Source organism: Bombus terrestris, chromosome 5, assembly GCF_910591885.1.
Source record: "Bombus terrestris chromosome 5, iyBomTerr1.2, whole genome shotgun sequence".
Taxonomy (NCBI): Eukaryota; Metazoa; Arthropoda; class Insecta; order Hymenoptera; family Apidae; genus Bombus; species Bombus terrestris.
Genome location: NC_063273.1, coordinates 5,047,306 through 5,060,428, shown reverse-complemented (window position 1 = coordinate 5,060,428; position 13,123 = coordinate 5,047,306). Strand labels below are relative to the sequence as shown.

The 13,123-nt window shown below is 46.1% G+C and overlaps 2 protein-coding genes across 2 annotated transcripts in view; both read left to right on the top strand.

Moving 5' to 3' along the window:
• Positions 1–1,765: 1,765 nt before the first annotated feature.
• On the top strand, positions 1,766–4,340 carry LOC100643802 (ecdysteroid-regulated 16 kDa protein). The gene is made up of 3 exons (XM_003395619.4): positions 1,766–1,982; positions 3,468–3,772; positions 3,988–4,340. The coding sequence occupies exons 1-3, from the start codon at positions 1,904–1,906 to the stop codon at positions 4,072–4,074; spliced, it is 471 nt and encodes a 156-aa protein (XP_003395667.1). The 5' UTR covers positions 1,766–1,903; the 3' UTR covers positions 4,075–4,340.
• Positions 4,341–7,487: 3,147 nt separating this feature from the next.
• LOC100644170 (nephrin) overlaps positions 7,488–13,123 on the top strand; it is a 253,734-nt gene continuing 248,098 nt past the window's right edge. Inside the window, exon 1 of the mRNA XM_048405776.1 lies at positions 7,488–9,406. Coding sequence (XP_048261733.1) covers positions 9,322–9,406 — 85 coding nt within the window. The 5' untranslated portion in view covers positions 7,488–9,321. The remainder of the gene's footprint in view (positions 9,407–13,123) is intronic.

The following is a 13,123-nucleotide window of genomic DNA, read 5'->3' as shown; positions in this document are numbered from 1 at the left end:
TTACATAAAACATGCATATATATGTATGTATATTGCGGTAAACACAGTTGGCCGACCGAGGCGAAAGAAAGAAATTCCGCAGTTTTGTATAAAATAACAAATGAAAAAGGTGTTGATGCAAACATCGGCGGGTAGAAAAGGTGCAACTTTGATACGGAAACTCGGGGTTAAAGAAATTGACCATGGAATTACTTGGGACTGATAAATATGCGCGCAAAGACAAACAAGTCGATGTCCCACCGTGCGCGGTTTGCATAATTATTTCCACGGCAATGTTTTTTGTAAGGCGTTTCTGGGAATTGTGTCGCGTTGTACCTGCGATTATAGGAACGCTGTTTTTATCACTATTTTTATTATTGATCTTCGCATTACATATCGGCGCGTTGTTCACTTTCGATCTGAGAATGCGACATTCATCTTTTACAAATGTCATCTTCCGATTTGCTTCTGCCCGACGACTATTCTGTCGCCAATTTTAATCGTACAAGATGCACGGACGACAAACGCAGTTTCCGTTGAGCACGCAACGACGCGTTTTTAAGTCATCATTGTTACAATTATTCAATCAAATTGTTTAGAAACTAGTTAACCGATCGGACCTGCGATGCGGTGGAACCATACACCACATTGAAACTTAGCTATTCTTGATCAACAAATCGAATTTCTCATCTCCGTGTACCGAAAAAGGAAAGAACTGGCGAACGTGCACGTTCGGAAATTACGAGGTACATATCGATCGTACGGATTACGATCAAGGTACCAGGAAGTCGAGATTTATCACGAAGGACTCATCAGAAATTCTTTTTTCCTTCCACAAGGTTACAGTCGTTAGCTTCTTCTCGTTTGTATTCTAGGCAACTTTCTACTTTACGACCTGCATTTCGTGTCCTCCGATGACTCGTGTCTTTACCTTTATCACGTAGATACGCTTCGTGCGATAATGATTATTTCCTTCAAGCAATAACTTGATACCCGAAGAACGAAACGAAGAGCGAATATGAAGCGAGGCTCAAGCGAGTTTGTACCTTCCGCTATGTTTGTTTGCGTCCGAAGCGACGACAACGTGATTTTCAGGAGATCTGTAACGTCGTTGTTGATCGATGTAACGAACACCGATCGATATCTCTATCTATATAGATCGCGAGCACGCAACGAAATTTGCGTGTTTGAATTGCTTGAGAAAGAACGAGGAGACGTAGATTTCGGTGCAACGAATTAATGGAATCGGAACGTTGGAACGCTTTAGGTTTACCGTCATTAATCGCAGGTCATTCTCGTAAGTGGAAACTAGGAATTTCATTTGTTGTAAGACCAGAGAAACGAAATACCGTTGTTAATTTCCGGTGCTTTGTTCTCCGCAGCCGTGTCGGTTCGTTTCATTTCCGTTCGCAAGCTACACCGCGCCACTGGTCCGAATTGATGACCGAGAAAAAAAAAGGAAAGAAATTAAAGATATCGGGAAATGGCAGGGCATGGAAACGACGCGACGACCGATAGTAGCCTGGCTAGCGTCATTTCACATTACGTGAATGGCGTGACCGTCATCGAGAAGGCGATAGACTTTGCGATTCTTTGCGAACGTGATTTGATCAGAATTCGATATGCACGTGCTCCTGACGTTGCATCGTCCTCGTTGCCACGGTCTTCCCTCTAAGTTTCATAAATTTATGGAATCCCTTCCATTCGTGGCGCGATTTTCTCCTCCTATCCCCACCGGCAAGTCCGCCTTCTCTGGGAAGGGGAATCTATTTAAAGTGAACTTTGACGAATGGCCGGCCATAACGTTAGATCCCGTGGTAACTCTCAGTCGAGAGCCGGACTTGGACCTGATTGAAACGAGCGAGGACGACCGAGACATATTTGCCCAGAGATTCTTCTTCGAGAACGCAACACTTTCACCGAGATGCTTAGGGGAATCATTCTCGTTTTCGTAGCTCTGCTCGTAGTTGCCAGTGCGACCGAAGTCAATCAATGCGGCACTGGTAAGTACAAAAGAATCGACTCTCCATTGATCTAGTTATACGTTGTTCGGAAGAATGGGACACTACCAGTGTCAACGCTCGATGGTTAACTTTATCGATTTACATGGACAAAATTAAGATGTTAATTAGAAGTTGGCTGTTAAACGTCGATAATATTTCAATATTTGTGTATTCCTCTTAGTACGTTTTTCTAGCTTTCGGTCAACTTGTAAATATACACCGCGTCTCATAACTAAAACAAAAATTTTCCTAAAAATCTAAATTTAAATCTTTAGAATTCGAATCTAAATTTTAGCTTAATCTAAAATTTTTAGAATTCTCGTACGTTGTAATTAGGACCATTGACCGAGGATTTTCATGCAGATTTATATTTTTAACAATAGCACTAACGAAGTGGAATTTAAATAGGGACTTGGTTTACCTATTAAAAATTATAACGAGTATTCTATTTTGGATATTTTATATATTTTTGTATACTGCGCGCATTCCGTGCACGTTTCCACCTCTAAATCTTCCGTAAATGCATAAAAATTATCCGCGGTCTAGTTATAATAAAAAAGAGCATATAAGAAATCGCTAATGAGCGTTTGTGGTATTTTGTACTTTGTGCTCCTTTGAGAATTGAAAATGTTACGATAGTTTCATACTGATGATATAGAGTGCACAGAGAAAGTAAATTAATGCCAAAGAGTTCATAGAAATTTGTCATTTAATAAATTTGTTCGTTTAAATCACATAATTTAACCATTGTGCAACGTACAGAATTTTCTCAGGACCGGCCATGTGTAATTTGATTTTTATCGTACAGAAACTACGTGGCAACTAGTTTTTTCAATGTTTGCTTGTTATGTCATGCGATTTGTTCCGAGACAACATGAAAAAGACTATCGTTCGTCCAAATTCTATGTATAGCCATTCACTGTCGCCTACGTATCTCCTACTTCTGTATATATTTACGCAACATATTTATCTGTGATAGCCCTATGTGATCGGAAATTATCGGTTCGTATAAACACGGATAATGTTCTTGTTGTCAACATAACGATGCAAATTTATTTTGTTCGATAGCGATGTTACACGCGTTACATATCTTGTTTCGATAATGATTTCATTCGTTCGAATCAATACGGAGAAGAGAGAGCGTAAAATTGTTGTAACATTGTGGATTCGTAACTTTCAACGTTTATTATATAAAACACGATACACTTAACCGCGTATAATTAAACGATCGATCGTTTCGAAGCAGAGGAACTTAGCCATGATCGACGAGTCGTGAAAACCAGATCGAGTTTAATGCACACATCGTGTACGGAGGTTACAAAACATGGAAAATATTTGTTCGTGAACACGTGCTAAGAGATTCGTTCGATTCCAAGAAAAGGAAACATCAACGGCATGAAATTATGCAATACGATTCCGGTTTGCAACTTGCGACATACGTATCAGAAATGGTACGATTTTTCTCACCGATGAACATGTTCGTAGGAGAAAAGTTCGAGGATTCCAATCAGGTTAAGATAACCGGTTGCGACGTGCCACCGTGCAAACTGAAGCGCAGGACGAAGGCAGCGGTCGAACAAAAGTTTGTACCCAGCGAGGATGTCGAGAATGTAGTAAACTCGGTGAGCGCCGCCGTTGTCGGAGTACCGTTGCCGTTCATCGGCGTGGATGGGACGAGTGCATGCGACAACATTTTCAAAGTCGATGGAACTCCAGCGGGATGCTCGTTGAAGAAAGGCGTCGAATATATCTACAAGCGAGAGTTTCCCGTTTTGCAAATTTATCCAACGGTAAGCGCCGACGTAAATACCGTTTAAAAATTTACACGCTGCTCGTTAATCGAGCAGATTCAGCATTATCATAACCAGTAGGCTGATCTAGTAACTGTCGATATCGTGCTCGAGCCGAGTCAGAGACGATTTCGTAACCTACATAAAAATAGTAAACTTTATTTTCTTGTTCCACGAATGCGACTACGTATTGAAAGGCATACGATGTTTCACAGATTTCTATGGTTATACACTACGCGTTAATGGATGGAAATCGCACGGTCGCGTGCTTCGAAGTTCCAGCGAAGATCACCAATCACTAAGAAGAGCTAGTCGTTTTTTCTGAGAGGTCGTGTCGAAGTTGCAGAGGTCACGGAGATGCACCTTTGTATCGAAAATCTATGTACAATAAGATAGACAAGGTGGAAGAGAGAAAGAGAGAGAGAGTGTGTGTGTTTGCACGAGAAAACGATCTCCATGGATAGAACGATTCTCATATAATTATGTTTATGGACGAGCTTCATCAGTATATACTGTTTGCGAGTAATTGTAATTATTAATAAAAAACATTTATATAGTTTCGCCGCGACATTCCTGCGCATCATTCTCAATGGACCATTTTTTTATCGCAATCGTCGTGATTCTCTTTTGAAACGTTTTGAGATTGCTCGATTTATGAATTAACTTTTATCGCCTAGGGTTAATGACCTTGATAGGCGGCGAGCGGATAACGAGTAAATGGGAAAGCTAACATCGTCGGGTCACGATGAAGTGGGACTCGTGGAAAGCGTCGATAACATAGGGAACTGGAGGTTTCGAGTTGGCAGCTACTGCCGCGCACGGGTAACTAGGAAAATCGTTTGGAAGCCCGTGGACCTCTCCGATGATACGAACAGCGAAAGTTGAAGTTGCATCGTCAAAACCGCGGTGAAACAATCGACACCGCCGTGAAAATTGATAAAATGTGCAGAAAGATGATAACTCTCGTAAACACTTTTACCGGGGATAACGATCTCTTCGATAAAGGAGGGGAAAATGCATTTCAACGATCCGACAAATCGTCAATGCCCATTGCAACAGATTGTTTTCGCAATAAATCTTTTTACGCAGATTATATCCTGGTAAAACATTGAAACATTGTTTTCGCTATACACGTTCTCCGATATTTGATTCGACTGCAAATTTGACGAAAAATCGAAGGGGCCGCGATAACGAGTTGCCGGCACGCGGTATTTACAGTGGCTTTCATAAATTGCGATCACTGCGAACGATCTGTTTTCCCCACTTGGTTATTTTCCTCGCGCCGTATCTCATCGCGAATTACAAAAGTAAATTACTACTGTCGGCTGATCGATAACATCTCTTCATTAATAATTCAATTACAAACTGTTGTAGCGATTAGACATAGCCGTCGTTTGTTCTGCCACGACATTTACCTGTTTTTATCGTCGAATACGATTTAGTTCGAAGTTGTTTCGAGGCAACGAATCGACGATTAATCGGCGTGGCCCACTCTACTCTCGAGAAGGTGGTCATTTTCGAAAAATGATGCAAAGTTTCCCGAGTAGGTAACTTTTCTAAAGATCGAGTAAACGGTATTGCGTGAAAGAAGGCTGCGCTCCAATCTTCAGCGCGGATCTCACGGAACCAAAACGTTTTTACCCACTCGCGTTGCGAGACCTGCGAGGCTAATGGTCGCGTTAATAGCGGACTTTTGTATGTAACGTCCCTCGATCGAGCCTCGAAGAGTCGCGATTCTCGCGCGAGGCTGTTGTTCGTGCCAGCCACTATGTCACGTAATCCCATGCTGAATCCCATTCCGATCGAGCGTGATTTTTCTACAACTGTCACGGAAATGTGTGTTAGGCGGCGATAGCGAGCCCCGTGTCCAATTAATTTACCCCTTCCTTGCTTGACCGTTGTCCATCGGTAGAAATCGAACGTAATTTCGAAGGAGAGAATAGCGGCGCCGGAACACGCACTCGCCTTTTTAGGACGTTGCGAAAATTAAAGGTGGATGTTATTTCGAGTCTCTGCGCTCTTATTTGCCCGGATTTTATCGTGAAATTTTCAGTGCGTTTAAATTACGTTGGAACGTAATATACGCGACATGGCCTGTGCGTGGGTTCATATGAAATTCATCGCATCCGCTACATCGTTTGGAGAATAAAAGTGAAACGTGAAATATTTATGTCTCGTTCGAGCGACAGCTTCCGTATCGATAATACGTACTGCTAAGTACCGATGAGCGCGCAATGTTGCGTACTCGTAACTTTGACGAGGAAACTAAGTCAATCGGAGATTAAGACCAAAGAGATTGCGAGATAACGAGAATAAGTGGAAAGATCGAACTTGCCTGTTAATCTTTCGTCAATGGTTTTTCTGTCGAATAAGCTGTTCGTCATCGGTAACGGATAAAGTTATTATCGTGAAAAGATGGTGGCGGTTCTCGCATAACCGGGCAACTCTTTCGCGTTTCTACACGTTCACTGATACGATCGTGGAGTACGATACACGTACGCGCAGCCTCGAGTAAGCCATTCCCTCGTCGAAAAGATAGCTTTCAGAAAGCGCGAGTGGCATTCCTGCCTTTCAGAAGCTTTTAAGATGACCATGATCCGTGACACCAGTCCGAGAGCATCTGCTTCCTCATCCGCCTCCTTCGCCCCGAGGTCTCTCACCCTATTTCGATCTCTTCCGTCCCGCTGACCCTGTCCCTTGCCTCTCTCCTGTTTTCTTCCCTTCTGCCCACCCAGTTTGCTCTCAACTCTCCTAAACAACTGTAAACCATTTTCGACACCGAACAAAAAGCGAACACTCGTCCACGGATGACCGAGTACGCGTAAGTATCTTAAACGCGACTGTCGTAAGCTTCGTCGTTCAACTTGAACTAAACCAGCTTGACCATCCTCGCCTCGATTTTTTCTCTTTTCGTTCACCGTTTTTTTCTTCCACTTTCTCTTAGACTGTACGTGTCCCAAATTTTTGCGCGCCTTTCACGTAACCTTTGAATTTCGCGAACACCGAAGCAATCGCAGTATTCCACGAGAAACGACCTCGGAATATTTGTGCAAGAGAAATTGATCATTGATCATCGAATCGAGGGAACATTCGAAAGAAAAATACCGAACCGTATAGATAGCTATGGCATTCGTCTATACATATTATAAAGTAGCTATGGTTATTGTTTTCGAGAATGTGAGCAGGTACACGAGCGGAAATTGTTTTTAGCTGTTTTTCGTTGTTCGTACGTGCAGTTTACAAATGTTGTCTCGTTTAGATTCGATCATAGCCAGAGAAATATCAGGCGGAAAGCTTTGTTGCGATGACTATCGTCGATTAAACGAGATCCACGTGATTAGCTTAGACTCGTATTCGCGATCGAGAAAGAGGAGATTGCGTTACAGTCTTGGAATCGATGACCGATCAAATTTAGGATAACTCCGGCCAGGGAAGAGGTCGGTGTTATCGAACAAGGTAGAACGCATGTGCGTGGCATTCCGCACCCGACCCCGGATGTTTACCAGCACAAAGTTTGGACTATTCGAACGCATATTCTTTCGGCCGTAGGACAAAACGTCCTCTTCTGGTTTGGAATCGGAGTAACGGGATAGGCACGGTGTACAAGTCGAGCCCCTTTCATCCCTTTCGCCCCACCCGCAGCTTTTCCTCCGACACCTCCACCTCCTCGGGAGGCTTTGCAGGCTGCGCGTCCGTCGCCGCGCCGTTTGCTCGTCTTCTTCGTCAGTGTGCCGTCCGCCGTCGGTCGAGGACCACGTGTTACTGCGTCGTGTGGACGCCTGCGCCGTCGGGCTACTCTTCGCACTATCCTTCGCGCGCCTGCTACACCCCTTTACCCTCCGCGCGATTCGATCAGTGAAGATCTGTACGAACTCACCGCACTGTGAATGCTTAGTTACCGTCTTGTCGGAGAACGCGTTCGTTTCAATCCGTTTGTCGTGGAGAACTCGTCCAAGAGACTGGACACGGTTCGTTCGCGCACACGTGTCGATTCCCTGCCGATAGCGACAGGCACCTTCCGACGATGAATTATCGCGTGTACACTCGCGATAATTACATTCTCGCGTAACTTTCAGACTTGGAGCGGATACCTCGGAAATAAAGGTCGACCGTCTTGACGCTTCCGACGAAGGTCGACGAGATTGCAAAGGAAAAGCGCGCCAAATCGAGAAAAAAGTAATAAGACAGCCTTCTGCTTTCCGGATGTGCAAACTTGGCGACGAAGCGATCCAGTGATGGTTGTTCTCGCTGAATCTTCGCAGAATCGATTTCAGAGAGTTCGCGGCCATTGACGAGATTGCAGGCCTGTGCGCGGTCCCTGTCGTTGCTTGGACCTGTTCCAGGCAAACCGAAAATCTGTGGCAAGCCAACGTGATGGAACGTCTCCGCAGTGCTTCGTTTTTCGTTTGGATCACCGGAAGAACGTGTTAAAATCGGCCGACGATCGACGGATCGATCGAACCTTATCGCGCCTGCTTCGCGGTTCAGCATTTCTGGAATCTGCTTTTTACATCCTGCAACCGACCATCTCGATCTTTTTACATCGATCGGCGATATGGCTGGAAAAGATCGTAACCCTTCGTAAAGTCGTCTCTGTCACCAACAGAGGCTTCTGTCTAAACGAGAACTCGCAACGCCAACGACAAAAATTAGATGTCTCGCAAAACGTCTCGCGCAAGTGTCTCGTCGATCGTGAAGGACCGTAATCGGTTTCGCAAAGAATCTTCGTAGCAGGTGGAAGTGGTGGCCCGTGGCAGACGTTGGAAACGGATGCAACTGGTTCGAAGAACGTCGCTCCAGACATCGCGACCGAGGCGACGCTTTTTTCCGAACAACGCTGGTCGATTGTGCGGTGAATTTTGCGGCCTCGGTGGATATAGCATGGTCACCGGTGATTGTTGCGGATATCGTGCTCGTCGTTGTAGGTTATCGGCAATAGTGGCGCATAGTTAGGTCGAAAGTGCGGTAGATTTTCTAACGGCACAGAGACTGGCACGTTGATGTGCAACGCTTTAATAACGGGCGTACAGTGGATGAAAGAAAGAAGAGAGAAAAAGAGGAAAGCGCGGTGCTTGCGGTACGTGGCTGTGGAGGCGGTGCCGCGGCAAGTTTAATTAGTGTTTAACCAAAGAGGAAAAACACGAGAGTCGGTGGATAGAGGAGATCGGAGTAGACCAAACGTTAACGCGCGAAATCGTTGCCACACGCGGTGAAGTTTCCTCGAAGAGAACATCGCGTTCCGACATCTCGGTGGACCACGACGCGTATACCGTTACACGAAATGGAATTTCGGTGGTGTTGGAAACATGCGTGACTCGAACCGATTTACGATGATCGTCGGCGAGGACGTGGACGGGTACTGGAAATTAAGATGAGAGTGCGAATAGATCGGGAATAAATCCGAGTACCGCGAGAAAATGACTTAACGCGTTACGTACCGCGAGGGTAGCAACAGATAGAACGAAGCCGTTCTCCGTGGCTTACCTTTGCTTTGGCTCCGAGTGCTGGGATTTGTGACGAAGCTAACAAGGGATAAACAAGGAAAGAACATGTGGAGTGTACTGTTACTCATTGGACTAACGAAGGCTGTTTCCTACGTCGCTGGTATCGCTTCCACCGTCGACGAGAAATCGGGTGAGTCTCCTCCCTTTTTCCGTTTTTCGCCTTGTTCGTCGCGTCTCTTTCCGTTCCTTCTCTTTCGTTCTTCTTGTCTCTCTTTCGCTCTTCCTGTCTCTCTACGCTAGAAGCGCAGCTCGCACGTAATTCCTGGTTGAAACATTTTCAGAAAGTGTCGGCAGCGGAAAAATTCGTCCGTATAGGTATCGTGACGCGTAACAGGGCAAGCTGTTATTTACAATGGACCGGCGTATCTGGGACGGACATTCGCTCGAGGCGATGCCCTGTAGTTTTTCCCAGCGCGTACGAAAGTAATAAATCGATGAATCGGAATCGCGTGTTACGTACCCTCGAATGCTTCAGCTGCACCAACGCCAGTCGTTTATCCCGGATTAGAAGTTTCCGGTCACTAGATTCTTCGTCGATCGAAGATCGGAAACGTAGCGAAAAACGTAAAGGCCAGCGACCCGGCCGCGTAACAAATTTACGCGCGGTTTCTGCTTCCATGCGCTTGCATCTCACGGCGGACTAAAATCGCGGAAAGGAGCAGTCGACGCGTATTCCTCGGCTATTCAGGTACGCGCTTTCCTCGTACCGATGTTCCCCCGACTCTTAAGGATGCCATTGTCGCGTGCGTTGACAGGTCGAAGAACGAACACACCTCAATTTGACAGAGTTAGAGTTCCATCGCGAACCTAGCTAGGCGTTAATTTAAATTTGGTGTTCATTCGCGGCAATGACCGACTTTGAACCTCGGTCGCGTCGTCGCAATTGGAGGGATTCGAGAGAAACGAATTTACCCGGCGATCCGAAAATAATGGGAAAAGGGATAACGCGTTTCGAGATGCCGAGGCGGGCGTTTCTCGTTATCTGACGATTGAAAACTTAGGTTTGATCGACGCTGAGCGTCGCCACGCGACGTCTTCGGTGCTCGCAATCAGATTCGTGCCACTTGTCCTTTGACGCGCGGTTCGTGTATTGTCTTCGACGCGAAAGTTCTCCGACTTGGAGCAGCTCCGTTCAACAGCGCTCGGAATTCGATTAAAGCGGAGCGAATCTCGCGGTTGAATCGGTCGTCCGATCGATCCGATCTGCGAGACGCTGCGATTCGTGGAATTCCGATCGTTCGTGACCGCGATCTCTACGAATTCTTTCTGTCTATAACTGCCGTTCCTCGTTCATAACGTTCGCCTAGAATTCTGTTTCGCGACGACGATGCGAAAGAACCGCGAGTAGCCGAGAAATGTTGGAAAGTGGGTCGCGCGCGTGTCGAAGGAACTTGAACGGAAGAAGGTGACGCGAAGAACGGAAGTTGTCCGGTGTAACGGGTAAAAGCCGCTTGTGCAATTTCGAAAGTTAAAGGGTTCTCAGGAAACACGTTCCTCGATCTTACGAGCGTGTCGTCCGGTCTGTAGTGGTTGGCTTGGTAAGCAAGGTCAGTGCGCAGTAGCGAGGCGGGGCGGCACAACGAGTTTGTCAGTGATCGCGAATTCGCGAAGGCTGGGACGGATCTCGGTGCGGCCGCGCGGACTGCTGCGAACGCGCCGACGGATCGACCTCGTTATTAATTATTGATGCTACGGCAATAATTCGACGCGGTAATAATGGTGGAAAATATGATAGCGCGGAGATATACGTGGCGACGGGTCTGCCATCGTCCCTTGCGCGATCTACGGTAAATATATTCCTGTAACGCAACAATTATCGACGGTATCGTTTATTATTGCGCGTTCGTCCAATTCTCGCTCGGATAAATACTAAAGCGACAAATTAATATTACCGCTATAGTTATCCGCGGGAATAATGAAGCCCTTCCATTAGTCGGTACGCATCTCGTGCCAAGAGCGACGCGCTCGATTACGCATTACCGCATAGGTTTCGTTTTTACGCCGGGCTCGTTGTTTGTCGCCGAGGACGCTGATCGTTTTAACCGAGGCGAAATCGCGTGCAGCGAATCGTTTCACGTTTACCGAAGGAAAGCGACGTCGCGCCGTCGGTGTATCCGTGTTATTCGGAAATGGACGACGTCCTTTTTTCATTTGCACGGCGCGCGGACGGACAACGTTGGGTGGAAATCGAAATGCGAGGTCGTGCGTGGAAACACGTCGGAACTGGCGCGTGGTCGAAAACTCGATACGACCGAGAGAGGAGCGTGCAGAGAGTATCGAGGGTTCGTCGACTTTCTTTCCCGAGAAGGTTTAACGAACCGATCCGCTGCAGTTTCCTCGCCGTGGCCGGTCTTCTTCGTTTCGCTCACTGGTTCTCCCGCCTTGTTCTTTTTCTCGGCTTCTCTCATCCGTTCGCGCAACCCAACTTTGACTTCCTCGCGGTTACTTCATTCCTTAATTTACCCCTCCCACTGGTCGGTCATGGACGCTCCTCCTGCACCATCCTCTTTCTCCGGAGCCCTTTCTCGCCGACATGGTTTTCCTTTCGCCACAACGTCGTTCTCCCTCGTTTTGCGCCAATAAAATATCCTTTTTGCCTCGTCGCGCTGCGTCGTCGATGGATATGACGATGCTGAATGAGAGACGAAGCAACCAGGCTACAACGAAGCGTATACGTCGTTGCATTCATTGCGATTGTTTGTTCGCGCATCGTAATTCGCGTCGCCGATGCCGTTTGCGTTAATCGGCGCTTTTAGATTCCGCGAGGCACCGACGATTTCTGTCGGAGAAAAATATGCCACACACACGCGTCAAAGATTTCTCTTTCGCCCATTTTCTTCCCTTTTTCTTCTTCCTATCCGCTTGTTTCCGCTGCTCGTTATTTATTTCCCGACATTTGGCACGACGCTGTTCCGTCGAAACCGCATCGGCGAAACCGATTTCTCTTCTCTCGCGCGTTTCTCCCGTGACCATACTCGCGAAAAGCAGCGCGCTGGTTTTGTTGATTGTATCCGAGCGATGAAAAATTCCCCGAGTATCGCGAAGCACTCGTTCGCTTGTAATCCAAAGCGACGCGGCGTACCAACTTGTCCGCCATGGTCTAAGCTTGCGCGATTTAGCGAATATTACGGACAATAGGAAATGCGAGTCGTAAAACGTCGACTCGTCGGTAAGAATCGCGCCAGTCATGGCGCAAAAATCACTGGGCAGAAACGAAATGCGCCGCTTTTTAAAGGTAACCAGAAACATAAAAACGAAATGTCTATGGCAGTAGATGATCGCGATAAAAATTCCTTTCTCGCACATTTGCTCGGAAATTTTTAATTCATAGACATCCTTCCATCTGCTAATGGATCGTGCTCGATTTTCATTCGATAGTATTAAAAAAAAAAAAAAAAAAAAAAAAGAAAAAAGAGGGGAAATGGAGAGAAACAATATATGTAAATCCTGTAATTTCGAATATTGAAATTGTATCCGATACATAGTCGAATCCTGTCGTTCATTGATCGGTCGTGTTCGCGCAATGACGTTCCACGTAACGAATATAGGCGCGTCGAAAATGGAAGAGCAAATAAATTTATCGCTTTTTTTCGGAGGTACTTTGGCGTATTTCGATTTTTCCAACTTATTTATGCAAGCTTTCATCCTTTTTTCTTGAACCGTTTACCAGCCATATTGAGATTTGGCGTCGTTTTGTCGGTGAAATACGTCGAATCCAATATTTCTCAAAGTATCTCGACGCGACGCCGGGTGCATTGCCACCTCTCTCCTTCCTTGATTTTCACAGGATGCATCTGGGGGGTTTAAGCGTGATCCTGTCGTGTCGACAGCTACAAACGAGACGTCC